This window comes from Oncorhynchus tshawytscha, linkage group LG12, assembly GCF_018296145.1.
Source record: "Oncorhynchus tshawytscha isolate Ot180627B linkage group LG12, Otsh_v2.0, whole genome shotgun sequence".
Taxonomy (NCBI): domain Eukaryota; kingdom Metazoa; phylum Chordata; class Actinopteri; order Salmoniformes; family Salmonidae; genus Oncorhynchus; species Oncorhynchus tshawytscha.
Window position 1 is genome coordinate 16,748,094 of NC_056440.1, and position 27,974 is coordinate 16,776,067.

A 27,974-nucleotide genomic window follows, 5' to 3' on the forward strand; every position below is an offset into this window, starting at 1 on the left:
TGACGACCCTCCCACTCTGTCTGCCATATTCTGTCTTTGTTCTTGTTTCCTTATTAGGATGCCGGTGGGCGGAGTTGGAAGGGTCGTCAGCTACATGGGAAACACCTGGGCCAGGTGTCTCCCAGGATAAATGGACCTCTTCCACATTCATGGAGGAGACTCTCTCCATGCAGACACCTTTATGGATTTTGTTGTGTTTCTTGGTGTTTCTTGGTGTTTCTTGGTGTTTCTTGGTGTTTCTTGGTGTTTCTTGGTGTTTCTTGGTGTTTCTTGGTGTTTCTTGGGGGTTTTTGAGTTGTTTGCGACAACATCTTTCAACACCCTGCATTATCACATTCATGCATAACACTCACTTACACTACTGATTACTGATTACACACACCATTGTATATTTTCCTTAGTTAATAAATATATCTTTTGTTACACCTTATCTCCACGTTGTCTCCCTTTTGTTACGGGCTTTGAGCCGGTTCGTGACAAGTGGGGGCTCATCCGGGATCTTTGAACTATTGGTTTGGGAGACCGTGGAGGTACGTGTTTGGTTTGCATATTTTGTTTGAGTTTGATAGGCCCAGTATTGGTTGCCTTTGTTGTTTGGTTTGTGTGCAGTGTTGGAGAGAGTATAATGGTTAGTTTCCAGGCCCTGCCTAGCCTGAACTCTTGTTCTTCTTTCTGTTGGGACGTCAGTCTGAGGTGAGTAATCGGCTGTGTACCTCGGTGGGAGATTTGGGTAGGGTAATGGAACTTGCTACCCGGAGCTATAGCCTTTTTCCCCTGATAGGTTTAGCGACGTGTTTCATTTTTTGGAATATGTTGGGCATGGTTAATGTTTGTTATTTTTGTGTGGTGTCTGTGGACTGAGCAGTTGTCTCGGGGGCACATCCGTGGCTTGGTGGAATTTGCCAGCATGCTGGGGAGTTTTTCCTTGCCAGCGGGCTACAGTGCGTAAATTCCCACCGCAAATCTGCACGAAGACTAGGGTTGAGTTATTGTAGGTTTTGGGGAAGCTCCATATCTCATCTCTCTTCTGTGGTGCTCAGGGTGATTGTCAATTCTCGGGTTGTGGTCTGGTGTGCTCAGCAGAAGGGAAGAGCGAGAATTTTTTTTTTGTGATTATGGCGTCTTATGTAGATAAGTTCATTCGCTCTCCATCAGAGGAATTGTTAGATGTAGGTACTAAAGAACAGCTGTTGAAGGTCGCGGAACACTACAAGGTTGAGATTAGTGATAAACGTCTAAAGAATTCTATTAGGTTGATATTGAAGGCCAATCTGATGGAGAGTGGTATTCTTGAAGTTACCACTGGGCCAGCCTCTGCTGAGGATTTGTCGTCTCCCCATAACGTTACAATGGCCATTCCATCGGTTAGCCCTAGTAGCCTTCCTTTTGAACAGCAGAAAGAACTGCTTTTGTTACAGCTGGAGCATGATCGTGTAAAATATGAAAAGGAATTGGCATTTAAACAAGATATGGAACGTGCTAAAATCAAGTTGTAACAAGAACGTATAGCTGGTTCGTGACACTACACAGTAGTTCTCCAGTAGTTATCTTTATCCCATGGTCAGTACTGGGATGTACCCCCATGGCACAGGCAAACGTTACATACAGTGCATTCGGAAAGTACTCAGACCCCTTGACTTTTTCCACATTTTGTTACGTTACAGCCTTATTCTAAAATGTATTACATTTTTTCCCCCCTCATCAATCTACATACAATAGGCTATAATGACAAAGCAAAAACAGTTTTTACATTTTGCAAATTTATTTAAAATAAATGATCCTGATCCTGACTAGTCTTCCAGTCCCTGCCGCTGAAAAACATCCCCACACCATGATGCTGCCACCACCATGCTTCACCGTAGGGATGGTAGCAGGCTTCCTCCACAAATGACACTTGGCATTCAGGCCAAAGAGTTCAATCTTGGCTTCATCAGACCATGTGCCTTTTACTGAGGAGTGGCTTCCGTCTGGCCACTCTACCATAAAGCCCTGATTGCTGCAGAGATGGTTGTCCTTCTGGAAGGTTCTCTCATCTCCACAGAGGAACTGTGTCAGTGATCATTGGGATCTTGGTCACCTCCCTGACCAAGGCCCTTCTCCCCCGATTGCTTAGTTTGGCAGGTCAGCCAGCTCAAGGAAGAGTATTGGTGGTTCCAAACTTCTTCCATTTAAGAAAGATTGAGGGCCTCCCGAGTGGCGCAGCAGTCTAAGGCACTGCATCGCAGTGCTAGCTGTGCCACCAGAGATTCTGGGTTCAAGTCCAGGCTCTGTCACAGCCAGCCACAACCGGGAGACCCATGGGGTGGTGCACAATTGGCCCAGCGTCGTTAGGGGAGGATTTGTCCTGCAGGGATGGCCTTGTCCCATCATGCACTAGCGACTCCTGTGGTGGGCTGGGCGCAGTGCACGCTGACACAGTCGCCAGATGCACGGTGTTTCCTCCATGCGGCTGGCTTCTGGGTTAAGAGGGCATTGTGTCAAGAAGCGGCTTGGCTTGGCTTGGCTTGGCTTGGCTTGGCTTGGCTTGGCTTGGGTTGGGTTGTGTTTTGGAGGATGCATGGCTCTCAAGCTTAACCTCTCCACAGCCTGTATGGGAGTTAAGACTGTAACTACCAATTTGGTACCATGAAATTGAGGAGAAAATGGGATAAAAGAAAAAAATGATGGAGGCCAATGAGTAGTGCAGCTCTCTAAGGCACTCCATCACAGTAATAGAGGTGTCACTACAGACCTGGGTTCAATCTCAGGCAGTATAACAACCGGCTGTGCTTGGAAGTCCTATAGGTTGGGGTTCAATCCCAGGCAGTATAACAACCGGCTGTGCTTGGAAGTCCTATAGGTTGGTGCACAATTGTCCCAGCGTCGTCTGGGATAGGCTGTCATTGTAAATTAGAATTTGTTCTTAACTGACTTGCCTTGTTTCTATTTATTTAACTATCTTCAATGCTACAGACATTTTTTTGGTACCCTTCCCCAGATCTGTGCCTCGACACAATCCTGTCTCGGACTTCTAGGACAAATCCTTTGAACTTGGTTTTTGCTCTGACATGCACTTTCAACTGTGGGACCTTATATAGACAGGTGTATGCCTTTACAAATCATGTCCAATCAATTTAATTTACCACAGGTGGACTTCAGTCAAGTTGTATAAACATCTCAAGGATGATCAATGGAAACAGAATGCACCTGAGCTCAATTTCGAGTCTCATAGCAGTGTCTGAATACTTAGGTAAAGACATTTTTTATTTTGATTTATTTCACCTTTATTTAACCAGGTAGACAAGTTGAGAACAAGTTCTCGTTTACAATTGCGACCTGGCCAAGATAAAGCAAAGCAGTTTGACACAAAACAACAGAGTTACACATGGAGTAAAACAAACATAGTTAATAATACAGTAGAAAAATAAGTCTATACAATGTGAGCAAGTGAGGTGAGATAAGGGAGGTAAAGGCAAAAAAAGGCCATGGTGGCGAAGTAAATACAATATAGCAAGTAAAACACTGGAATGGTTGATTTGCAGTGGAAGAATATGCAAAGTGGAAATAGAAATAATGCGGTGCAAAATAAATAAATACAGTAGGGGAAGAGGTTGTTTGGGCTAAATTATAGATGGGCTATGTACAGGTGCAGTAATCTGGGAGCTGCTCTGACAGCTGGTGCTTAAAGCTAGTAAGGGAGATAAGTGTTTCCAGTTTCAGAAATGTTTGTAGTTCGTTCCAGTCATTGGCAGCAGAGAACTGGAAGGAGAGGCGGCCAAAGGAAGAATTGGTTTTGGGGTTGACCAGAGAGATATACCTGCTAGAGCGTGTGCTACAGCTGGATGCTGCTATGGTGACCAGCGAGCTGAGATAAGGGGGGACTTTACCTAGCAGGGTCTTGTAGATGACCTGGAGCCAGTGGGTTTGGCGACGAGTATGAAGCGAGGGCCAGCCAACAAGAGCGTACAGGTCGCAGTGGTGGGTAGTATATGGGGCTTTGGTGACAATACGGATGGCACTGTGATAGACTACATTCAATTTATTGAGTAGGGTATTGGAGGCTATTTTGTAAATGACATCGCCGAAGTCGAGCATTGGTAGGATGGTCAGTTTTACAAGGGTATGTTTGGCAGCATGAGTGAAGGACGCTTTGTTGCGAAATAGGAAGCCAATTCTAGATTTAACTTTGGATTGGAGATGTTTGATGTGCGTCTGAAAGGAGAGTTTACAGTCTAACCAGACACCTAGGTATTTGTAGTTGTCCACATATTCTAAGTCAGAGCCGTCCAGAGTAGTGATGTTGGACAGGCGGGCAGGTGCAGGCAGCGATCGGTTGAAGTGCATGCATTTAGTTTTACTTGTATTTAAGAGTAATTGGAGGCCACAGAAGGAGAGTTGTATGGCATTGAAGCTCGTCTGGAGGGTTGTTAACTCAGTGTCCAAAGAAGGGACAGAAGTATACAGAATGGTGTCGTCTGCGTAGAGGTGGATCAGAGACTCACCAGCATCAAGAGTGACATCATTGATGTATACAGAGAAGAGAGTCGGTCCAAGAATTGAACCCTGTGGCACCCCCATAGAGACTGCCAGAGGCCCGGACAACAGGCCCTCCAATTTGACACACTGAACTCTATCAGAGAAATAGTTGGTGAACCAGGCGAGGCAATCATTTGAGAAACCAAGGCTGTAGAGTCTGCCGATGAGGATGTGGTGATTGACAGAGTCGAAAGCCTTGGTCAGGTAAATGAATACGGCTGCACAGTATTGTTTCTTATCGATGGCAGTTAAGGTATCGTTTAGGACCTTGAGCGTAGCTGAGGTGCACCCATGACCAGCTCTGAAACCAGATTGCATAGCGGAGAAGGTATGGTGGGATTCGAAATGGTCGGTAATCTGTTTGTTGACTTGGCTTTCGAAGACCTTAGAAAGGCAGGGTAGGATAGATATAGGTCTGTAGCAGTTTGGGTCAAGAATGTCCCCCCCTTTGAAGAGGGGGATGGCCGACACAAAAGAGAGGTTGAACAGGCTAGTAATAGGGGTGGCAACAATTTCGGCAGATCATTTTTTAGAAAGAAAGGGTCCAGATTGTCTAGCCCGGCTGATTTGTAGGGGTCCTGATTTTGCTGACTAGTATGGGAGAAGGAGAAATGGGGAAGGCTTGGGCGAGTTGCTGTGGGGGGTGCAGTGCTGTTGACTGGGGTAGGGGTAGCCAGCCAAGCATGGCCAGCTGTAGAAAAATGCTTATTGAACTTCTCAATTATAGTGGATTTATCAGTGGTGACAGTGTTTCCTAGCCTCAGTGCAGTGGGCAGCTGGGAGGAGGTGTTCTTATTTTCCATGGACTTTACAGTGTCCCAGAACTTTTTTGAGTTTGTGTTGCAGGAAACAAATTCCTGCTTGAAAAAGCTAGCCTTCGCTTTTCTAACTGCCTGTGTATATTGGTTTCTAGCTTCCCTGAAAAGTTGCATATCACGGGGGCTGTTCTATGCTAACGCAGAATGCCATAGGATGTTTTTGTGTTGGTTAAGGGCAGTCGGGTCTGGAGAGAACCAAGGGCTATATCTGTTCTTGAATGGGGCATGCTTATTTAAGATGGAGAGGAAGGCATTTAAAAATAAAAAACAGGCATCCTCTACTGACGGGATGAGATCAATATCCTTCCAGGATACCCCGGCCAGGTTGATTAGAAAGGCCTGCTCGCTGAAGTGTTTCATCAAGCTTAGATTGTAGGATGGCTGGGGTGTTAAGCATGTTCCAGTTTAGGTCGCCTAGCAGCACGAGCTCTGGAGATAGATGGGAGGCAATCAGTTCACATATGGTGTCCAGAGCACAGCTGGGGGCAGAGGGTGGTCTGTAGCAGAAGGCAACGGTGAGAGACTTGTTTTTAGAAAGGTGGATTTTTGAAAGTAGAAGTTCAAATTGTTTGGGTACAGACCTGGATAGTAGGACAGAACTCTGCTGGCTATATTTGCAGTAGATTGCAACACCGCCCCCTTTGGCAGTTCTATCTTGTCTGAAAATGTTGTAGTTAGGGATGAAATTTTCAGAATTTTTGGTGGTCTTCCTAAGCCAGGATCCAGACACGGCTAGAACATCTGGGTTGGCAGAGTGTGCTAAAGCAGTGAATAAAACAAACTTAGGGAGGAGGCTTCTAATGTTAACATGCATGAAACCAAGGCTTTTACGGTTACAAAAGTCATCAAAAGAGAGCGCCTGGGGAATAGAAGTGGAGCTAGGCACTGAAGGGCCTGGATTCACCTCTGTTTCTTATTTTTAATACATTTGCTAAAATAAAATAAAAACTTTTCACTTTGTCATTATGGGGCATTGTGTGTAGATTGATGAGTAAGAATGTAATTTAATCCATTTTAGAATAAGGCTGTAACGTAACAAAATGTGAAAAAAGGGATAGGGGTCTGAATACTTTCTGAATTTCTCCACTACAGATAAAACACAGAGACCAGGGGAGTGGTAGAGAATCAGATTCAGGGTGTTTAATAGTTACATGTACAGGGTTGTAGGTGGGTTTGCAGGTGGGATTGCAGGGTACAGTGAAAGTCTTTGAGCATTAACATGCAGGACTTTTGAAATAAAATAATGAAATAGAAATAACAACAGTATAAATAGCACTATATACACACAACATAATAAGTGTAGCAGTGAGGAATAAATAAATGTCCATTGGGGTGGAGGTAGAGTAAAGACTGTTGAGGGGCTGGGGTGGAATGACCATAGGGGGAGCAGCAGCATGACCATTGTGCACAATAAAACAATCAACATTTTAATACAATTTAAAATATACATATTAACAACAGCAACAGTGATAAAATGCCATTGGTGAGGGGGCAGAATAAAAGTCTGTTTGGGTGGGGTGGGGGGCTGGTAGCTGACTAGTGGTGGCTATTCAGCAGCCTGATGGTCTGAGGGCAGAAACTATTGGCCAGTCTTTCAGTTTTTGCCATGATGCTTCTGTACTGCCATGTCTGAGTGATTGACGCAGGGAGAACAGGTCATGGTTTGGTGTCTGGGGTCCCTGATGATCTTCTTGACTTCCTGCGACACCTGGTGTTGTAGGTGTCCTGTAGGGCAGTGTGCACCCCATGGTGCATTTGGCTGCATGTACACCCTCTGAAGAGCCTTGCGGTCTGCGGCGGTGGAGTTGTCGTACCAGGCTGTGATGCAGCCCAACAATATGCTCTCGATGGTGCTCCTGTAGAACACTGTGAGGGCCCTCGAGGACAGGCTGAATTTCCTCAGCATCCTGAGGTTGAAGAGTTGCTGTAGTGCCTTCTTCTCTACTTTGTCCATGTGGTTAGATCATTTCAGCTTCTCTGAGATGTGAATGCCAAGGAATTTTAAGTTATTGACTGTCTCCACGGCAGCCCCAGTGATGAGGACAGCCTGGTTCCTCCTGAAGTCCACAATCAGCTTCTTTCTTTCGGTAACGTCGAGGGAGGGGTTGTTAATCTGGCACCATGCCGTCAGCGTGCATACCTCCTCCTTGTAGGGGTCGTTGTTGTTGATCAGGCCTACTACTGTCATGTCGTCAGTACACTTGATGATGGAGTTGGAACTGTCTGAGGCCATGCAGTCGTTGGTATACAGGGAATACAGGAGGGGACTGAGGACGCACCCTTGGGCCCGTGTTGAGAGTCAGTGTCGAGGAGGTAATGTTGCCCACCTTCTCCACCTGGGGGCGGCCAGTCAGGAAGTCCAGGACCCAGTTGCATAGGGAGGAGTAGTGCTCAATTTAAGCAGTGCTTACTTGGTATGTGTTCGACTGGAGCCATTAAAGGAGCCATTAAACATCACGTAAAAAAATGTGAAAGCATATTCTTCAAAGAGGGAGAGAATTGCAAACTGAGAAAAATTACATATGCTGTATTCCATCAGATGGAGTTGTTCTTGAGATATAATCACACAACATTGAACCTCTAAACTACTGTAACTTACGAAGAACCCTTTGCTTTATAAAAGTAATGTCACAGGTATACTGCACCAGTAATACGACAGAAAACAGCAGGTGCATTGCCTTTGAGTTCTTAGATACCTCAATCTATCAATGTGATTGGCTAGGTATCAAATTCAGGCTAGGTATCAAATTCAGGCTGTCTCCACATTTCAGCATGGGCAATAATGTTGGGAGCTAAAACGAGTCTTCAGGTGTCAGGCAAGGTTATAAAGCATGTGAGCATGTTTCACTAAACCACCTGTGCAGTGCGATACACACATTGGTTGGCAGGAGGTATATAAAACACAGAGTGTCAGAGTGCAATACATCAAAAACAAACACCTTTCAGCCAAGAACAAAAATGTTGTGGTGAGAGGGTGATGCACGTCACTCACATTGCCTTGGTCCATGTACAATAATATAAAACAAACATGTTATCAACAAAAAAAGAAATACAACAAGTGACAAACCCAAACAGACTCCTCTGTGCGACAACACACACACAACACACACATGCCCATAGAACATCACTTTGTATTTTCTCAACACCATGGTTCTTATAGTTCCACTCTTGACTTTACACATTCAAATCAACTGCCTGCTCCTACACTCTCCAACTGTCTGGAGCTCTTCCCTCTTGCTGACTTTGGAACTAGAACACACCTCTGAGGAAGTAAAAGACAGAAAGAGAGGAAAAGAGAGAAGGTGATAAAATGAGTGTCAGAGAGATAGAGAGAGATCAAAGAGACAACAGAAGAAAGACAGAAATAGAGAGCGTGACAGAAAGGACAGAGAAGGCTAGTGAGAGAAAAAGAGTGAGACAGTCAGAGACAAAGAGAAAGAGTGACAGGGTGAAGTGTGGGTAGCTGGAGACTGTCTGTGGTGTGTGGTGTAGACTCATGTATGCAGCTCTGTGTTGGTTGCTAGGTAACAGCAGCTCTCACAGTCCTCTCCAGGTGGTAGCTAGGTTACACCATTTCACAGTCATCTGTGGGCGGTTTCTAGGATACACCAGACAATAGCGTTCACTTTCTGTTGGTTGCTAGGTTACACCAGCTCACAGTGCCCACGCCGTGCTTGTTGTTAGGTTACACCAGTTCGTCCAGTAGTGTTCCTATGCTGTTGCGCTGTTCTGGGGGTCCTGCAATGGTTTTGTTGCACATGGGGCACACACAGCGCACCTCCAGCCATTTCACCAGACACCTAAGAAACACACAGAAATTGTATAATTTGCTAAACATTCCAAGTAACTGTAATTTTTGACATCACAAAGGATACATCTGTAAAATTCAGTGTAATTGTTGACATTTAGAGTAACAGCCTAGCAATTGGAGCGTTACTCAGGCCAGTAACCGGAAAGTTGCTAGTTTGAATCCATAAGCCGACAAGGAGAAAAATGATGGCAGACCCTGGCCCCTAGGAACATACAGAGCTAAGCATACTATGAAATTGCTCCCCAATACCGTCTGTTGTATATATTTAATGTATTTCATGAATGCTGACCATAGCCCTTCCAAAAATACATTTAAATTGTATTTTAATGCGATTTTTTCCCAACCTGCTCCATGTATTCAATGCAGGTAGCATAGTGGTTAAGTAACCGAAAGGTAGCCGGTTCGAATCTCCAAACTGACTAGGTGAAAAATCTGTCAATGTGCCCTTAAGCAAGGCACTTAACCCTAATTGCTCTGGATAAGAGTGGCTAAATGACAACAAAAAAATATTACATTTCAAATTTGGCTTTACTTCTGGCAGTTATTATGATGCATCTGGCAGTTCCTAACCTGGCCCTGACCCCACTCTCCAAGGATGTGGAGTTGTGATATGCACTTTTTTTGGCGGGGCAAATATAAGGCGGGGCAAATATAAGTACCCTCCAAAATTATTATTATTATCACAAAGGAAACATCTGTAATATTAAGTCCAATTATGTCTAATTGATGACATCACAAAGGTAGCAACGGATCATCACAAAGGGAATTCCAGAGTAAGAGATAGAATCTAAAAAAAGAAAAACAATGTTGCACATTAAAGGGCTTCAAATGGGATTCAGTGTTCACCAAGAGGTGCCTCTCTAGTCAGACAAGTATTGTCTTCCTGTGACCTGGAAACATTTCATAACTGTGGGTATGTCAGTGACAAATCTCTCCATTCAAAAACTGTGTGCTGACTGAAATGAATGGCAGTGACCTCCTTCCTCCTAATATGGTACTCACTTCCTGTGAAAGGCATGTTGGCATGGCAACACTCCTAGCTCATCTTTGACTTTGAAGTCTTCCAGGCAAACAGCACACGTCTGCTGTAAGAGTGACAGAGACACGACCAGAGGAGACACAGGGAAGGATATGTTGAGGGAGCAAGAGAGAGAACAAGAGAAAGAGAGTGGCGCAATGGGAAGAAAGAGGAGGCAAAAGAAGGGAAAGATTGAGGCAGAGAGAAAGAGAGAGAGAGACAGAGACACAGAGAGACAGAGAGAGAGACAGACAGAGACACAGAGAGACAGACAGACAGAGAGACAGACAGACAGAGAGAGAGACACAGAGAGACAGACACAGAGAGACAGAGAGACAGAGACAGAGAGACAGAGAGTGACAGAGAGAGAGAGACAGAGACACATAGAGACAGACAGAGAGAGAGAGACAGAGACAGAGAGAGACAGAGAGAGAGAGAGAGAGAGACAGAGAGAGAGAGAGAGACAGAGAGAGAGAGAGAGACAGAGACAGAGACAGAGAGACAGAGACACATAGACATAGAGACAGAGACACAGAGAGAGAGAGAGAGAGAGAGAGAGAGACAGACAGAGAGACAGAGAGAGAGACAGAGAGAGAGAGAGACAGAGAGAGAGACAGAGAGACAGACAGAGGCGAGGTTGAGGTGGCATCAGATATGTTTTATTATGTCCCACTAGTATTGTTACTAAGACTGACAGACATTGTAACTATTCACAATCAGTAATGTAAAAGTAGATTTTATTCTTACCCCATGGAGATTCAACTTCTTAGGATCTCCTTTTAAAACCACCTCTCTGTAGCCAAACCTATCGCTCTGGGCTTGGTGTCTTAGTTTACTGTAGGTGAACAAACACACAAAGTACAACCATTAGAGATGACCTACTGTATGTCATTGGTAAGAGTGTGTTTTTGCAAGCAGTCCCAGTCCCTCAAGCAATCCAGAAATCAAATCAATCTCTGTGCTTATATTGGTCAGAGCAGTGAAGGTAGTACACCTTCAGTAGAAAATGATTTACAATTGTTTGTATCAAACGGTGGTACGGGTATCAGTGAATGTAACCTTGACTTTACTTGTATAAATCAGCGTTCATTTTGATAAATCAATCATACTGAATGATATATTATGTACATCAGAGAAGGTAGGGTTGGACCATCCTCCACAGTGAATTTCATAAAAATAGTGAAACAATATATATATATATATTGTTTAAGTTGACTTTTTATATAAAATTATACTAAAAATATTCACGTCACCGAATAATTGATTAAAACACACTGTTTTGCACTGTCTACAGTAGCCTCAGCAGCACTCTGTGGGGTAGCACCATGGTGTAACAGGAGGACAGCTATCTTCTGTCCTCCTCTGGGTACACTGACTTCAATACAAACCTAGGACAACACGGGTGGATAACATGTTAGTTCATTGCGCCACTCTCATTCTCATGGTTCTCATCCCCTTCCATAGACTTACAGAGTAATTATGACAACTTCCGGAAGACCTCCTCCAACCTATCAGAGCACTTGCAGCATGAACTAACATGTTGTCCGACCAATCAATAGATCAGATAATTTATCTAGTACTGAAAGCATAAACTGCAGATAGCTAGCACTGCAGTGAATAAAATATGGTGAGTAGTTGACTCAAAAAGAGGGAAAGAAAATTGTTTAAAAGTTTCTTCCAAAATTAAAAAGAAGCGAGAGAAAGAAAAAAGATAGTTACAGTATATTTGGTTGTGTTTTTATTTTTTTACTTTCACAATTTAGCTAGCTAGTTTAGGCTACTCAAACACCTGGCTCAAACAAAGATGCTAGCTATGCTAGCTGGCTATAGCTATCCGACACTGGATCTTCTCCAAGTCAAGGTATTTATTGCCACTGTGGCCTGCCAGTGTAAACTGCTTGCTGACTGTACTGCATGATTGTAGCTGGTTTACCAATGTGTTAGTTCCAGTAGCTATGTTGACTATGACAATGATGTAGGCTGTGTGTAGTGGTTAGCAGTCATGACATGAAGGTTTGGCTTGGAAAGTGTTTTTTCGCCTGGTCACAGACAGGCGAAAAACATTTCTTAAATGGAAGCAAATGGAACGAAACGGGGATAAACATACCTGAATTTGTCCAATAGAAACTCACATTTGCAACTGTTGGACTAATGATTACACCCTAGATCAGCTAGATGCAGGCAAGAGTGTTCAACGCGGTATTGAATGTGTCGATGTCTCTTACCTTGATTACTCAAATTTCTCTCGACCTGTGCACCTACTTTGTAAACGTTCAGTCATAGGCTAGGTTGTAGCAACCTCATGATGGGTACAGGGAAAATTTGAGTATCATGTAGAAGCCTAAAGCTATCGATGTTACAGTGAACTGGGTGAATGGAATATGAATGACAGTCATCCAATATGCTGTAACAGAAATAAGGCCACGCTCGTAAAAAAAATAATCCTCCTCCCTCATCTTAAACAGCACCGACTGCCACTGGTGTACATTTTCTTTCTACTTGTTACTTTTTTACTTCTGTATTTGGAATGTTTTTCTTGATTGATATTGTTATTGTACTCCGTTGTTGAGGAGTTAGCAAGCAGCCATTTCACTGTACCGTGTGCACGTGTCTACCCAGTTCACTACATTCTTTAAGGCCTGGGAAAACACCATGTATATAAAGCAAATATCCTCACATTGTTCTACATGGTGCAATGTTATCAGTCATCAACAACACTAAATTGGTCAAAACAACAACTATAGTGCTTGGCTGGGCTACATATAAATGTCCTGTCATTTTGGGGCAGATTAAAGGACCCCAAAACATAAGAGATACAGTTAGCGAAGTGATAGAGATCTGCTCTCCATTGTTTGAGTTGGAAAATTATTTAGGGGCCTGGGAAGCGCAGTGCACTCATTATGTGTGTGTAACAATTTGGCTTTGACAATGTGATTCATTATCTACAGGTAAATATTTACTTGGCCATACAGAGAATCATATACCCTGTCTGCAGTCTTAGGAGTTCATATTCAAAAATGGCAGTTAATTAAACAGTCCATCGTTCACACTTGCTCAAAAAATATGAACCAAGTTGTCAGAACAATGACAATATCCCCACTTCTCTATTGACTACCCTCTCTCCCTCGCTTTCTACTCTGATGAATATAGAACAACAAATGATTTACAACCATACACAAAATACACAAAGTGAAATGAAAACCATGTCTATCTGAGATTAGTCTGGAAGCGGTTTATATGATTTCTCCTAGATTCTTCCAGTCAGAGCTATTTTGTTTTGTTGTTAAATGAACCCCAGCTTATTACAATGGACCCTCAGCCTGGATGACAGGTATCATTGCCAGATGACACTGTGGAGAATGCATTTCTTTCCTTTTCTTTCTCTTTCACTAAGGCTTATGTTCCAACCCAACACTAACAGCAGCAACTGTCATTGTGTATTGAGCGGGAATACAACAGTACCAGTCAAAAGTTGACACATCTACTCATTCCAGGGTTTCTTTATTTTGACTATTTTGTACATTGTAGAATAATAGTGAAGACATCAAAACTACGAAATAACACATATGGAATCATGTAGTAACCAAAAAGTGTTAAACAAATCCCCAAAATGTTTTGCTTTGAAAATCTTCAAAGTAGCCACCCTTTGCCTTGATGACAGCTTTGCACACTCTTGGCTTCAACTGGAATGCTTTTCCAACAGTCTTGAAGGAGTTCCCACATACAGTTGAAGTCAGAACCTAAACTTAGGTTGGAGTCATTAAAACTTATTTTTCAACCACTCCATACATTTCTTGTTAACAAACTATAGTTTTGGCAAGTCGGTTAGGACATCTACTTTGTGCATGACACAAGTCATTTTTCCAACAATTGTTTACAGACAGATTATTTCACTGTATCATAATTCCAGTGGGTCAAAAGTTTACATACACTAAGTTGACTGTGCCTTTAAACAGCTTGGAAAATTCCAGAAAATGATGTCATGGCTTTAGAAGCTTGTGATAGGCTAATTGACATGATTTGAGTCAATTGGAGATGTACCTGTGGATGTATTTCAATGCCTAACTTCAAACTCAGTGCCTCTTTGCTTGACATCATGGGGGGAAAAAATGTAATAATTGTAGACCTCCACAAGTCTGGTTCATCCTTGGGAGGAATTTCCAAACGCCTGAAGGTACCACTTTCATCTGTACAAACAATAGTACGCAAGTTTAAACACAATGGGACCACGCAGCCGTCATACCGCTTAGGAAGGAGACGCGTTCTGTCTCCTAAAGACGAACGTACTTTGGTGTGAAAACTGCAAATCAATCCCAGAACAACAGCAAAGGACCTTGTGAAGATGCTGGAGGAAACCGGTACAAAAGTATCTATATCCACAGTAAAACGAGTCCTATGTCGCCATAACCTGAAAGGCCGCTCAGCAAGGAAGAAGCTACTGCTCCAAAACCGCCATAAAAAAGACAGACTACGGTTTGCAACTGCACATGGGGACAAAGATCGTACTTTTTGGAGAAATATCCTCTGGTCTGATGAAACAAAAATAGAACTGGTTGGCCATAATGACCATCGTTGTGTTTGGAGGAAAAAGGGGGAGGCCTGCAAGTCGAAGAACACCATCCCAACTGTGGAGCAGGGGGGTGGCAGAATCATGTTGTGGGGGTGATTTGCTGCAGGAGGGACTGGTGCACTTCACAAAATAGAGGGCTTCATGAGGAAGGGGAATTATGTGGATATATTGAAGCAACATCTCAAGACATCAGTCAGGAAGTTAAAGCTTGGTCGCAAATGGGTCTTCCAAATGGACAATTACCCCAAGCAAACTTCCAAAGTTGTAGCAAAATGGCTTAAGGACAACAAAGTCAAGGTATTGGAGTGGCCATCACTGAAGTCCTGACCTCAATCCCATAGAAGATTTGTGGGCAAAACTGAAAAAGCATGTGCGAGCAAGGAGGCCTACAAACCTGACTCAGTTTCACCAGCTCTGTCAGGAGGAATGGGCCAAAATTCATCCAACTTATTGTGGGAAGTTTGTGGAAGGCTACCCAAAACATTTGACCAAGCTAAACAATTTAAAGGCAATGCTACCAAATACGAATTGAGTGAATGTATACTTCTGACCCACTGGAAATGTGATGAAAGAAATAAAAGCTGAAATAAATAATTTCTCTACTATTGTTCTGACATTTCACATTCTTAAAATAAAGTGGTAATCCTAACTGACCTAAGACAGGAAATGTTTACTGAGATTAAATGTCAGGAATTGTGAAAAACTGAGTTTAAATGTAGTTGGCTAAGGTGTATGTAAACTTCCCGACTTCAACTGTATGCTGAGCACTTCTTGTCTGCTTTTCCTTCACTCTGCGGTCCAACTCATCCCAAACCATCTCAATTGGGTTGAGGTTGGGTGATTGTGGAGACCAGGTCATCTGATGCAGCACTCCATCACTCTCCTTCTTGGTCAAAAAGCCCTTACACAGCCTGGAGGTGTTTTGGGCCATTGTCCTGTTGAAAAACACATGACAGTCCCAGTAAGCGCAAACCAGATGGGATGGCGTATCGCTGCAGAATGCTGTGGTAGCCATGCTGGTTATGTGTGCCTTGAATTCTAAATAAATCATGGACAGTGTCCCCAGCAAAGCACCTCCACACCATCACACCTCCTCCTCCATGCTTCACAGTGGGAACTACACATGCAGAGATCATCCATTCACCTGCATCTCAGAAAGACACAGCGGTTGGAACCAAAAACCTAGAATTTGGACAGATTAGACCAAAGGACAGTTTTCCATCGGTCTAATGTTCATTGTGTTTCTTGGCCGAAGCAAGATTCTTCTTACTGGTGTCCTTTAGTCGTTTTTTTGTTGTTGCAGCAATTGGACCATGAAGGCCAAGTTCATGCAGTCTCTAATGAACAGTTGATGTTGAGATGTGTAGTTACATGAACTCTGTGAAGATTTATTTTGACTGCAATTTCTGAGACTGGTAACTCTAATAAACTTATCCTCTGTAGCAGAGGTAACTCTGGGTCTTCCTTTCCTGTGGCAGTCCTTGTGAGAGCCAGTTTCATCATAGTGCTTGATGGTTTTTGCGACTGCACTTGAAGAAACTTTCAAAGTTCTTGACATTTTCCAGATTACTTTAAGACAAGAAGGTCAGTCAATCATGGACTGCCATTTTTCTTTGCTAATTTGAGCTGTTCTTGCCATAATATGGACTTGGTCTTTTACCATATAGGGCTATCCTTTGTATACCACCCATACTTTGTCACAACACAACTGATTGGCTCAAACACTTTAAGAAGTAAAGAAATTTCACAAATTAACTTTTAACAAATGCATTCCAGGAGACTAGCTCATGAAGCTGGTTGAGAGAATGCCAACAGCGTGTCATCAAGGCAAAGTTTGGCTACTTTGAAGAATCTCAAATATAAAATAAACTCAGCAAAAAAATAAACATCCTTTCACTGTCAACTACGTTTATTTTCAGCAAACTTAACATGTGTAGATATTTGTATGAACATAACAAGATTCAAATGAGACATCAACTGAACAAGTTCCACATACATGTGCTTAACAGAAATTGAACAATGTGTCCCTGAACAAAGGGGAATCAAAATCAAATGTAACAGTCAGTATCTGGTGTGGCCACCAGCTGCATTAAGTACTGCAGTGCATCTCCTCCTCATGGACTGCACCAGATTTGCCAGTTCTTGCTGTGAGATGTTACCCCACTCTTCCACCAAGGCACCTGCAAGTTCCCAGACATTTCTGGGGGGAATGGCCCTAGCCCTCACCCTCCGATCCAACAGGGCCCAGAAATGCTCAATGGGATTGAGACGCGGGCTCTTCACTGGCCATGGCAGAACACTGACATTCCTGTCTTGCAGGACATCACGCAAAGAACGAGCAGTATGGCTGGTGGCATTGTCATGCTGGAGGGTGATGTCAGGATGAGCCTGCAGGAAGGATACCACATGAGGGAGGAGGAGGTCTTCCCTGTAACGCACAACGTTGAGATTGCCTGCAATGACAACAAGCTCAGTCCGATGATACTGTGACACACCGCCCCAGACCACGACGGACCCTCCACCTCCAAATCGATCCCGCTCCAGAGTACAGGCCTCTGTGTAATGCTCATTCCTTCAACGATAAACGCGAATCCGACCATCACCCCTGGTGAGACAAAACCGTGACTCGACAGTGAAGAGTACTTTTTTGACAGTCCTGTCTGGTCCAGCGACGGTGGGTTTGTGCCCATAGGCAACAACGTTGCCAGTGATGTCTGGTGAGGACCTGCCTTACAACAGTCCTACAAGCCCTCAGTCCAGCCTCTCTCAGCCTATTGAGGACAGTCTGAGCACTGATGGAGGGATTGTGCGTTCCTGGTGTAACTCGGGCAGTTGTTGTCATCCTGTATCTGTCCCGCAGGTGTGATGTTCAGATGTACCGATCCTGTGCAGGTGTTGTTACACGTGGTATGCCACTGCGAGGATGATCAGCTGTCGGTCCTGTCTCCCTGTGGCGCTGTCTTAGGCGTCTCACAGTACAGACATTGCAATTATTTCTGCATTCCTCATGCCTCCTTGCAGCATGTGTAAGGCACGTTCACGCAGATGAGCAGGGTCCCTGGGCATCTTTTTTTTGCTGTTTTTCAGAGTCAGTAGAAAGGCCTCTTTAGTGTCTGATGTTTTCATAACTGTGACCTTAATTTCCTTCCGTCTGTAAACTGTTAGTGTCTTAATGACCGTTCCATAGGTGCACGTTCATTAATTGTTTATGGTTAATTGAACAAGCATGGGAAACAGTGTTTAAACCCTTTACAATGAAGATCTGTGAAGTCATTTGGATTTTTATGAATTATCTTTGAAAGACAGGGTCCTGAAAAAGGGATGTTTCTTTCTTTAGCTGAGTTTATATTTTGATTTGTTTAATACTACGTGATTCCATATGTGTTATTTCATAGTTTTGATGTCTTCACTATTATTCTACAATGTAGAAAATAGTACAAATAAAGAAGAAAAACCTTGAATGAGGAGGTGTGTCCAAACCTTTGACTGGCACTGTATACTTTAGCCTACCACCATATAACAATACAGAAAATACAATACCACTACACACTTAAGTCACATGTACAGTTGTTGTGAAATTGTTAGGTTAGATTACTCGTTGGTTATTACTGCATTGTCGGAACTAGAAGCACAAGCATTTCGCTACACTCGCATTAACATCTGCTAACCATGTGTATGTGAGAAATAAAATTTGACTTGATTTGAATATACATCGGGTTTTGGTGTTCCAAAGGGTGTTACGTTGAACCCCACTCCCCTAGTTCCAGTGAAGTCTGTCCTCACACTGTGGCAGGCAGCTTCCTGCCGCCTCATTTCCTCACAGTTGTCCACTCAGCTTATCAGAGAGTTCATTGTCAACAGAAGGAAATGTCAGCTCTCTCTCTCTTAACAGGAAAAGGTATCACAGAGGTGAGCATGTGGACCGCTCTGACAGCATGTCTGTGTGGATGTCTCTTACCCTGCAGCCAACAGGCTCTCTGACCCACTATTCTATTCCACTCTGTACAAAGTTCACCTGATGAAGTAACAGCAGAAGATGAGGCTGAGGATGAAGATGAAGATGCCTGTTCCGAAGATGATCATGTAGATGTTGAGGGGCAGGTCCTGGAAGGTGATGGGAGGCATGGTGCACGACTTGTTGGAGTAGACCAGTCCCAGACCACAGAAGCACCCTACACAGGGGACGAGAAAAGTGTTTAGAACATAGTAGCACCCTACACAGGGGACAAGTGTAGTGTTATGACCATAGAAACACCATTGGGACAAGAATAGTGTTAAAGAGGCATCCTCCAAAGATGATAAGTACACATGCACAGTGTACCGTGTTAGAAACAAATAAACACCCTAGAGGGATGAAGCACACAGTTATAATCTGACACATTCAGCACCCTCAAAGTGCTGAGAATTAAGAGGCATCGTGCAGAGGCAACAAGTACAATTTTGAGAGCACAGAGGCATGTTAAAAGGTAATAAATATAGGGTTTAGACTATAGACACACACTAACACACACACACTGCCATCACAGCTAAGGGTCAGGGTTGCCAGTGCTGTAGCTGTGTCCACCTCTGATACAGACGTAAGCACGCACACACAGACCACACACACACACACCTTTGTCTATACCTCACTCTCTCTCAAAGAAAGTACAAAGACCATGGCGTCTACGCTCCATGAAAGACCATGCTATCTCCATTCTATTAAAGAACATGGCGTCTACGCTCCATGAAAGACCATGCTATCTCCATTCTATTAAAGAACATGGCGTCTACGCTCCATGAAAGACCATGCTATCTCCATTCTATTAAAGAACATGGCGTCTACGCTCCATGAAAGACCATGCTATCTCCATTCTATTAAAGAACATGGCGTCTACGCTCCATGAAAGACCATGCTATCTCCATTCTATTAAAGAACATGGCGTCTACGCTCCATGAAAGACCATGCTATCTCCATTCTATTAAAGAACATGGCGTCTACGCTCCATGAAAGACCATGCCATCTCCATTCTATTAAAGAACATGGCGTCTATCCATGAAAGACCATGCCATCTCCATTCTATTAAAGAACATGGCGTCTACGCTCCATGAAAGACCATGCCATCTCCATTCTATTAAAGAACATGGCGTCTACGCTCCATGAAAGACCATGCCATCTCCATTCTATTAAAGAACATGGCGTCTACGCTCCATGAAAGACCATGCCATCTCCATTCTATTAAAGAACATGGCGTCTACGCTCCATGAAAGACCATGCCATCTCCATTCTATTAAAGAACATGGCGTCTACGCTCCATGAAAGACCATGCCATCTCCATTCTATTAAAGAACATGGCGTCTACGCTCCATGAAAGACCATGCCATCTCCATTCTATTAAAGAACATGGCGTCTACGCTCCATGAAAGACCATGCCATCTCCATTCTATTAAAGAACATGGCGTCTACGCTCCATGAAAGACCATGCCATCTCCATTCTATTAAAGAACATGGCGTCTACGCTCCATGAAAGACCATGCCATCTCCATTCTATTAAAGAACATGGCGTCTACGCTCCATGAAAGACCATGCCATCTCCATTCTATTAAAGAACATGGCGTCTACCTCCATGAAAGACCATGCCATCTCCATTCTATTAAAGAACATGGCGTCTACGCTCCATGAAAGACCATGCCATCTCCATTCTATTAAAGAACATGGCGTCTACGCTCCATGAAAGACCATGCCATCTCCATTCTATTAAAGAACATGGCGTCTACGCTCCATGAAAGACCATGCCATCTCCATTCTATTAAAGAACATGGCGTCTACGCTCCATGAAAGACCATGCTATCTCCATTCTATTAAAGAACATGGCGTCTACGCTCCATGAAAGACCATGCCATCTCCATTCTATTAAAGAACATGGCGTCTACGCTCCATGAAAGACCATGCTATCTCCATTCTATTAAAGAACATGGCGTCTACGCTCCATGAAAGAACATGGCTCCATCTCTGCTCCAAGACAATGGTACACAACGGTATCTAGGCAACTAGTCGACATCATACAAGGCATATCCTGATTTCTAAGACTTACAACAGAACTAATTGTTTGATAAAACAGAGAAAATAAGACATAATGGCATTGTTGACAAAGCAATTTAAGCTGTTCAATTAATTTAAATTCCTTTCTTGTTTTGCAATAAAATAAACCATATTAATAGGAGAATATAGATAAGATCTGACTAACTGATTTATAAATAATGCACAATGTCTTGGAAGACATGAATGACGTCATGTAGCTTTTGATGTTTCTACGCCTTCCCAAAATATCCACAAACACACTCTTTCATCAAACACAGAGAAAAGTCTAACTGTTTTACACATCAGGGCCTTTACTTCGTATCAATTTAAAGTGGTTTACATTTCTCAGGACAATATTGAGTCCTCTATTTGGCAGCATTGTTTGGGAAAAATGACTTGATGTCTGCAGGAAGCCTTGATTGAGAAAGACAAACAAGGGAATACTCCAATAAAACATACAAGGTCCTGAAAGGTGTTGGTCAACTGCATTTAAATTAAATCAACTCAGAAGAACAGGCCAAGGAGACAAAGAAAATGTCCAATTCCAAGGCTGGTGGACATGACTTGTTGAATAGGACAGAGAAGTGTACTAATGCTTCTGCCAAGACCTTTCTGTTTCAGGATGTAGTGTGCTTGCCCGTTAACGGCAGGGTTGAGGGACTACTCTGGCCGTTCCCCCTAAATTGCTACTTACACATCAAAGACACGCATCTACATAGAAATAGAACTAGGAGATCATTTGATTCTATTTTTATGCACATATATTCACCAATGAAATCCACGCAGAGAAGGTTTGTCCGCCCACGTGGGTGTGTTGTCTGTAGCCCATCTGTGTGTGCAGTATGTGTGTGTCTATTAGACCACATTATCACTGAAGCATTCAAGTCGGTCGATGATCAGTTTAAGGTCAGGGGGGGAGATAGAACCGGGACAGGGAGAGGAACTGTGGGGGAGAGAGGAAGGCTGACCGTGGAGAATTAATGAGACACGGGTAGGCTGACAGAGAGGTCTTTGTGTGAGCCAGGTCAAATGAACCCTACTGCAAGTTTGAACTAGAGCCATTTCAATTCACAGAAAGTTTTTGGTGGCATTTTAATTAAATCAGAGATTTTGTTCCATGAGACAGACTGTTAATTCATTGACCTCTGATGTATTTATAATAACTCACCAACGAAAGAAAACAAAGTAAGCGCTCTCTCTCTCAATTCAATTTAAGAGGCTTTATTGGCATGGTAAACATATGTTAACATTGCCAAAGCAAGTGAAGTAGATAAAAAAACTAATGTGAAATAAACAATAAAAATGAACAGTAAACATTACACTCACAAAAGTTCCCAAAAAATAAAATATATTTCAAATATCATATAATGTGCAAATAGTTAAAGTACAAAAGGGAAAATATATAAACATAAATATGGGTTGTATTGACAATAGTGTTTGTTCTTCTCTTGTGGCAACCGGTCACAAATATTGCTGCTGTGATGGCACACTGTGGTGTTTCACCCAATAGATATGAGAGTCTATCAAAATTGGATTTGTTGTTTAATTAATTGTGGATCTGTAATCTGAGGGAAATACAGTGCCTTGCGAAAGTATTCGGCCCCCTTGAACTTTGCGACCTTTTGCCACATTTCAGGCTTCAAACATAAAGATATAAAACTGTATTTTTTTGTGAAGAATCAACAACAAGTGGGACACAATCATGAAGTGGAACGACATTTATTGGATATTTCAAACTTTTTTAACAAATCAAAAACTGAAAAATTGGGCGTGCAAAATTATTCAGCCCCCTTAAGTTAATACTTTGTAGCGCCACCTTTTGCTGCGATTACAGCTGTAAGTCGCTTGGGGTATGTCTCTATCAGTTTTACACATCGAGAGACTGAAATTTTTTCCCATTCCTCCTTGCAAAACAGCTCGAGCTCAGTGAGGTTGGATGGAGAGCATTTGTGAACAGCAGTTTTCAGTTCTTTCCACAGATTCTCGATTGGATTCAGGTCTGGACTTTGACTTTGCCATTCTAACACCTGGATATGTTTATTTTTGAACCATTCCATTGTAGATTTTGCTTTATGTTTTGGATCATTGTCTTGTTGGAAGACAAATCTCCGTCCCAGTCTCAGGTCTTTTGCAGACTCCATCAGGTTTTCTTCCAGAATGGTCCTGTATTTGGCTCTATCCATCTTCCCATCAATTTTAACCATCTTCCCTGTCCCTGCTGAAGAAAAGCAGGCCCAAACCATGATGCTGCCACCACCATGTTTGACAGTGGGGATGGTGTGTTCAGGGTGATGGGCTGTGTTGCTTTTACGCCAAACATAACGTTTTGCATTGTTGCCAAAAAGTTCAATTTTGGTTTCATCTGACCAGAGCACCTTCTTTCACATGTTTGGTGTGTCTCCCATGTGGCTTGTGGCAAACTTTAAACTACACTTTTTATGGATATCTTTAAGAAATGGCTTTCTTCTTGCCACTCTTCCATAAAGGCCAGATTTGTGCAATATACGACTGATTGTTGTCCTATGGACAGGGTCTCCCACCTCAGCTGTAGATCTCTGCAGTTCATCCAGAGTGATCATGGGCCTCTTGGCTGCATCTCTGATCAGTCTTCTCCTTGTATGAGCTGAAAGTTTAGAGGGACGGCCAGGTCTTGGTAGATTTGCAGTGGTCTGATACTCCTTCCATTTCAATATTATCGCTTGCACAGTGCTCCTTGGGATGTTTAAAGCTTGGGAAATCTTTTTGTATCCAAATCCGGCTTTAAACTTCTTCACAACAGTATCTCGGACCTGCCTGATGTGTTCCTTGTTCTTCATGATGCTCTCTGCGCTTTTAACGCACCTCTGAGACTATCACAGTGCAGGTTCATTTATACGGAGACTTGATTACACACAGGTGGATTGTATTTATCATCATTAGTCATTTAGGTCAATATTGTATCATTCAGAGATCCTCACTGAACTTCTGGAGAGAGTTTGCTGCACTGAAAGTAAAGGGGCTGAATAATTTTGCACGCCCAATTTTTCAGTTTTTGATGTGTTAAATTTTTTTGAAATATCCAATAAATGTCGTTCCACTTCATGATTATGTCCCACTTGTTGTTGATTCTTCACAAAAAAATACAGTTTTATATCTTTATGTTTGAAGCCTGAAATGTGGCAAAAGGTCGCAAAGTTCAAGGGGGCCGAATACTTTCGCAAGGCACTGTATGAGTCTGTAATATGGTCATGCATTTGGCATGATATTAGGAAGTGCAGCTCAGTTTCCACCTCATTTTATGGGCAGTGTGCACATAGCCTGTCATCTCTTGATTGCCAGGGCTGCCTAAGGTCTTTCTCAATAGCAAGACTATGCTCACTGAGTCTGAACATAGTCAAAGCTTTCCTTAAGTTTGGGCCAGTCACAGTGGTCAGGTATTCTGCCACAGTGCAGTCTCTGTTTAGGCCAAATAGCATTCTAGTTTGCTATGTTTTTTTGTTAATTCTTTCCAATGTGTCAAGTAATGATCTTTTTGTTTTCTCATGATTTGGTTGGGTCTAATTGTGTTGTTGTCCTGGGGTTCTGTGGGGTCTGTTTGTGTTTGTGAACAGAGCCCCATGTCCTGCTTGCTTAGGGGACTCTTCTCCAGGTTCATCTGTAGGTGATGGCTTTGTTATGGAAGGTTTGGGAATCGCTTCATTTTAGGTGGTTGTAGAATTTAATGGCTCTTTTCTGCATTTTGATCATATGCCGAATTCTGCTCTGCATGCATTACTTGGTGTTTTACGTTGTACAGAGAGGATATTTTTGCAGAATTCTGCATGCAGTCTCAATTTGGTGTTTGTCCCATTTTGTGAATTCTTGGTTGGTGAGTGGACCCCAAACCTCACAACCATAAATGGCAATGGGTTCTATAACTGATTCAAGTATTTTTTGCCAGATCCTAATTGATATGTTGAATTTTATGTTCCTTTTGATGGCATAGAAGGCCGTTCTTGCCTTGTCTCTCAGATCGTTCACAGCTTTGTGGAAGTTACCTATGACGCTGATGTTTAGGCCGGGGTACGTGTCGTTTTTTGTGTGCTCCAGGGAAACGGTGTCTAGATGGCATTTTGGAACACCATTATTTTTATCTCACTGAGATTTACTGTCATCAATGTTTTTCGTGCAATATGCCAGTGACACACACACGCACACCAGCTACACACTCCTCTACAGCTGAACTCTAGGTGGATTAGGGTTACTGTCTTGAATGAGACCAGGTTGATTGTCTCTTTGTTTTTGGTTGGTGTCGTGACACTGTTTCTGTGTGGTTATAGCATTCTCATCATATCTGGACATGTCAAAAGGAGAGTGGAGAATCATAGAGAACAGTGGTAAACTGGATAAAGATAATTATATGTTGGTCTAGTTCTGAACACACACAAGGTGACTCACCCAACAATCTTATTCCTCTGTTAAGGGGACGTCTATTAGACATGGCCCTCTGTGTGTGTGTGTAACAGAGGTTGTTTCATGAGGAGGGGGGGGCTAAAGTAAAGAGAGAAAGAGGTAAAGAAAGAGAAAGCTCTTCAGTCTCATTGAGAGAGAGAAGTCAAAAGAGAGTCCTTGTCTGTGTATTCATATCTGTTCACAGTTGATGAAACATATCACCTGTAATGCCTCTGCACTCAGACTCAAATGTGGGTCGTACATGAATGTCTCTGTGTGTGTGTGTGTGTGTGTGTGTGTGTGCACTAGCTAACTGACTGTGAGAGGAGCCCCCATGACCAATGACCTATATTGGCACTCTCCAGAGGGACCCCCGTTGCCATGGCACCAGAGCCAGATGATGCATAGAAAACCCTGCTTTAACATTCTGAATGCATAACTGTTCTCCTGCTGTTATATATTCTGAATCTAGAACTGTTCTCCTGTTCTGACAGTCTCATTCTAAAACCGTTCCCCTGCTCTAACATTCTCAGTCCAGAACTGCTCCTAACATTGTAAATCTAAAACTGTGGCACGAATGTTCTCATTCTAGAACAGAGCTGATTTCTCAATGAGCCATTAACATTTTCACAAAAGGTAAAGGCTTGGGTAGTGGGTTGAAATGACTTTTGCAGATTTAAGGAGAGGTTTGAGGACTACACTCACACAAGGCTTTTACTGCTGCCTCCTTTTACAGACAGAGCTTCAATCAAATATTAATCAGCTCACATGAGCACAAGCATTCATCTGTGCTTTCAAGAAAAAGAAAAGATGAGAACCACACGCAGATCAGTCTGTGTACAGTACATGTAAGACACTAGAAACAACCACTTATCTAGCCCAGCCATGAGGGTTGCTGAAGGTCCACCCTCTGCACCTGCTCTTAAAAATCCTCCGATCAGAAGTATTCTAATTCGGGGAGCATGTTAGGATTTCAAAACCAGCTGTATACTGCCATAGATGGCATTTAGTGATGCCGAATACTAGTAGATACATGTAATGTGGTATCAGCCAATTTACTAGCATATGTTTTTTCTGTATCCTATCGTTCCTGGCCACAGCAGGTAACATTTTGTAGGCCTCCTGTAGTTGCATGAAATTCCAATCTCCTGACCTACAGAATGAGGATATACTTGCCTGGTTGCCAGTCTGGTTCCACTTCCAGCTCCTTTGTCATTGTCATGTTATTATGGCTATAGAGATATACAGTAACTCTCCAGGAATACAAATCACCTCTGTATTGTGACCTAAAGATATAGTAATAGATCCTGGTATTGGCGGAGTGTGGAGATTCTCCTCCTCAAATTCAATCATCACTAAATGTCACGAAAGGTTATGTCAAGGCCATGGGAAACAACACTGATATTGTGAGGAGTGTTTGGCATGACATTCAGAGGAGGCCAAGCGGTCTGGCATACATTGTCTTGGTCTGCAGCCTGATGGAGCCTTTAATATCAGAAACGTGTTCATTTTAGTTTTAAACATCTTCCAAACGTCCATTTTTGTCAAACCGTGGCTGCATATATTTTATAGATCTAGGCATGATATTCAGCCCAAGATATCTCAGAATAACATGTGCACTCCAATCTATATTCATAGTTTATAAATTCAAAAATTAGTGTGCTGCAAAATAAATGTTAAAAAAAAGAAAGTACAAATACTCAAACTAGCCAAACACTGGACCATTAAGAGAATGAAGAAATGTGAATTCTAAACACCTTCATTCTCCAACCACACCACTTTGAAGTTCACCATAGCTCTTTCTAAGAGAATCAATGAGATTACATGAAAGTTGCAGAGGAATCATGAACAAGGAACATCAAGCAGCAATAAGAAAGCAATGAGATTACATGACAAATAATGAAGGGATGAATTATTGAAATAGCAATACAGGTCAAGCCCAGTTTGAGTGGATCCCCTATAGTCAATAAACGTTGATAGCAAGAGCACTGAATAAATAGAATATGACTGTGTGAATAAATAATGGATTGATAGCCTAGACTACCAGTTTCAATATTGCCATTTAAATTTAACCAATCCCACTTGAAAGCCATAGTGGCACAAATATATTCAACTGTAGGCTAATACAATTAAAGAAAACGACCATACCTTGTATTGCAAAAAAATATTTATGTATTTAATCTCCTTCATTCTTGCCAAATTAAAAATATCAACCAAATATAATAAATTAAGTTGTTTTTATTTTATAGTCCAATAACCCTTGAAATAAGAGTCGAATAGTCCTTCGCATTTAACACATACAATTTCGGTCAACATCAGAGAAAAATTAACGCTCACCGTTAAACCACTGAAACGGGTGCATCAATGCACCGGAGGTGGTCTTGTATGAGAAAGGATTCGTGTTTATCAACAAACGGTTGATCCTGCAGTTGGCTGTATTCAAATCACCGTATGATTCGATATCCAGCCCAAAATAGAAAATATAGCATATATCCAATAAAAACACCGTATGGCGCTAAATGTAGCCTATCAGTAAAGTTCTTGGCGTAAAGGCAAAATGGAGCGATAATTTACGCGGCGGTTCATCTTCAAGATACTGGTGTCGTTGCTAACTTCGAAAATAAATTCCAGCCTTCCACAGTTCAATTATATAGGCTACCACTGATTTACCCTTCAATAATTGGATATATTCGCAAGCTGCTTCAAACCAATGACTGTATATAACTGACCCAGCATCTGTATATAACTGACCCCCCCCGATAGACATCCAGATG

At 42.5% G+C, this 27,974-nt stretch overlaps 1 protein-coding gene across 1 annotated transcript; it reads right to left on the reverse strand.

Annotated features, from left to right (window-relative positions):
* Positions 1-6,458: 6,458 nt before the first annotated feature.
* rnf122 (ring finger protein 122) lies at positions 6,459-27,921 on the reverse strand. The gene is made up of 5 exons (XM_024438258.2): positions 27,538-27,921; positions 18,748-18,904; positions 10,910-10,997; positions 10,147-10,229; positions 6,459-9,133 (listed from the first exon to the last, which is right to left on the reverse strand). Exons 1-5 carry the CDS (start codon positions 27,560-27,562, stop codon positions 9,019-9,021), a joined length of 468 nt encoding a protein of 155 aa, XP_024294026.1. The 5' UTR covers positions 27,563-27,921; the 3' UTR covers positions 6,459-9,018.
* Between the last annotated feature and the right edge of the window lie 53 nt (positions 27,922-27,974).

Excerpts from the sequence above, each read along its gene's own strand:
- rnf122 (XM_024438258.2), bottom strand. The coding sequence starts at position 27,562 with ATGCACCCGTTTCAGTGGTTTAACG. Across the intron at positions 10,998-18,747 it reads TTCTGCTGTTACTTCATCAG|TAAACTAAGACACCAAGCCC; the intron begins GTGAACTTTGTA and ends GTTCACCTACAG. Across the intron at positions 9,134-10,146 it reads CAACATGCCTTTCACAGGAA|GTGTCTGGTGAAATGGCTGG; the intron begins GTGAGTACCATA and ends TGTGTTTCTTAG.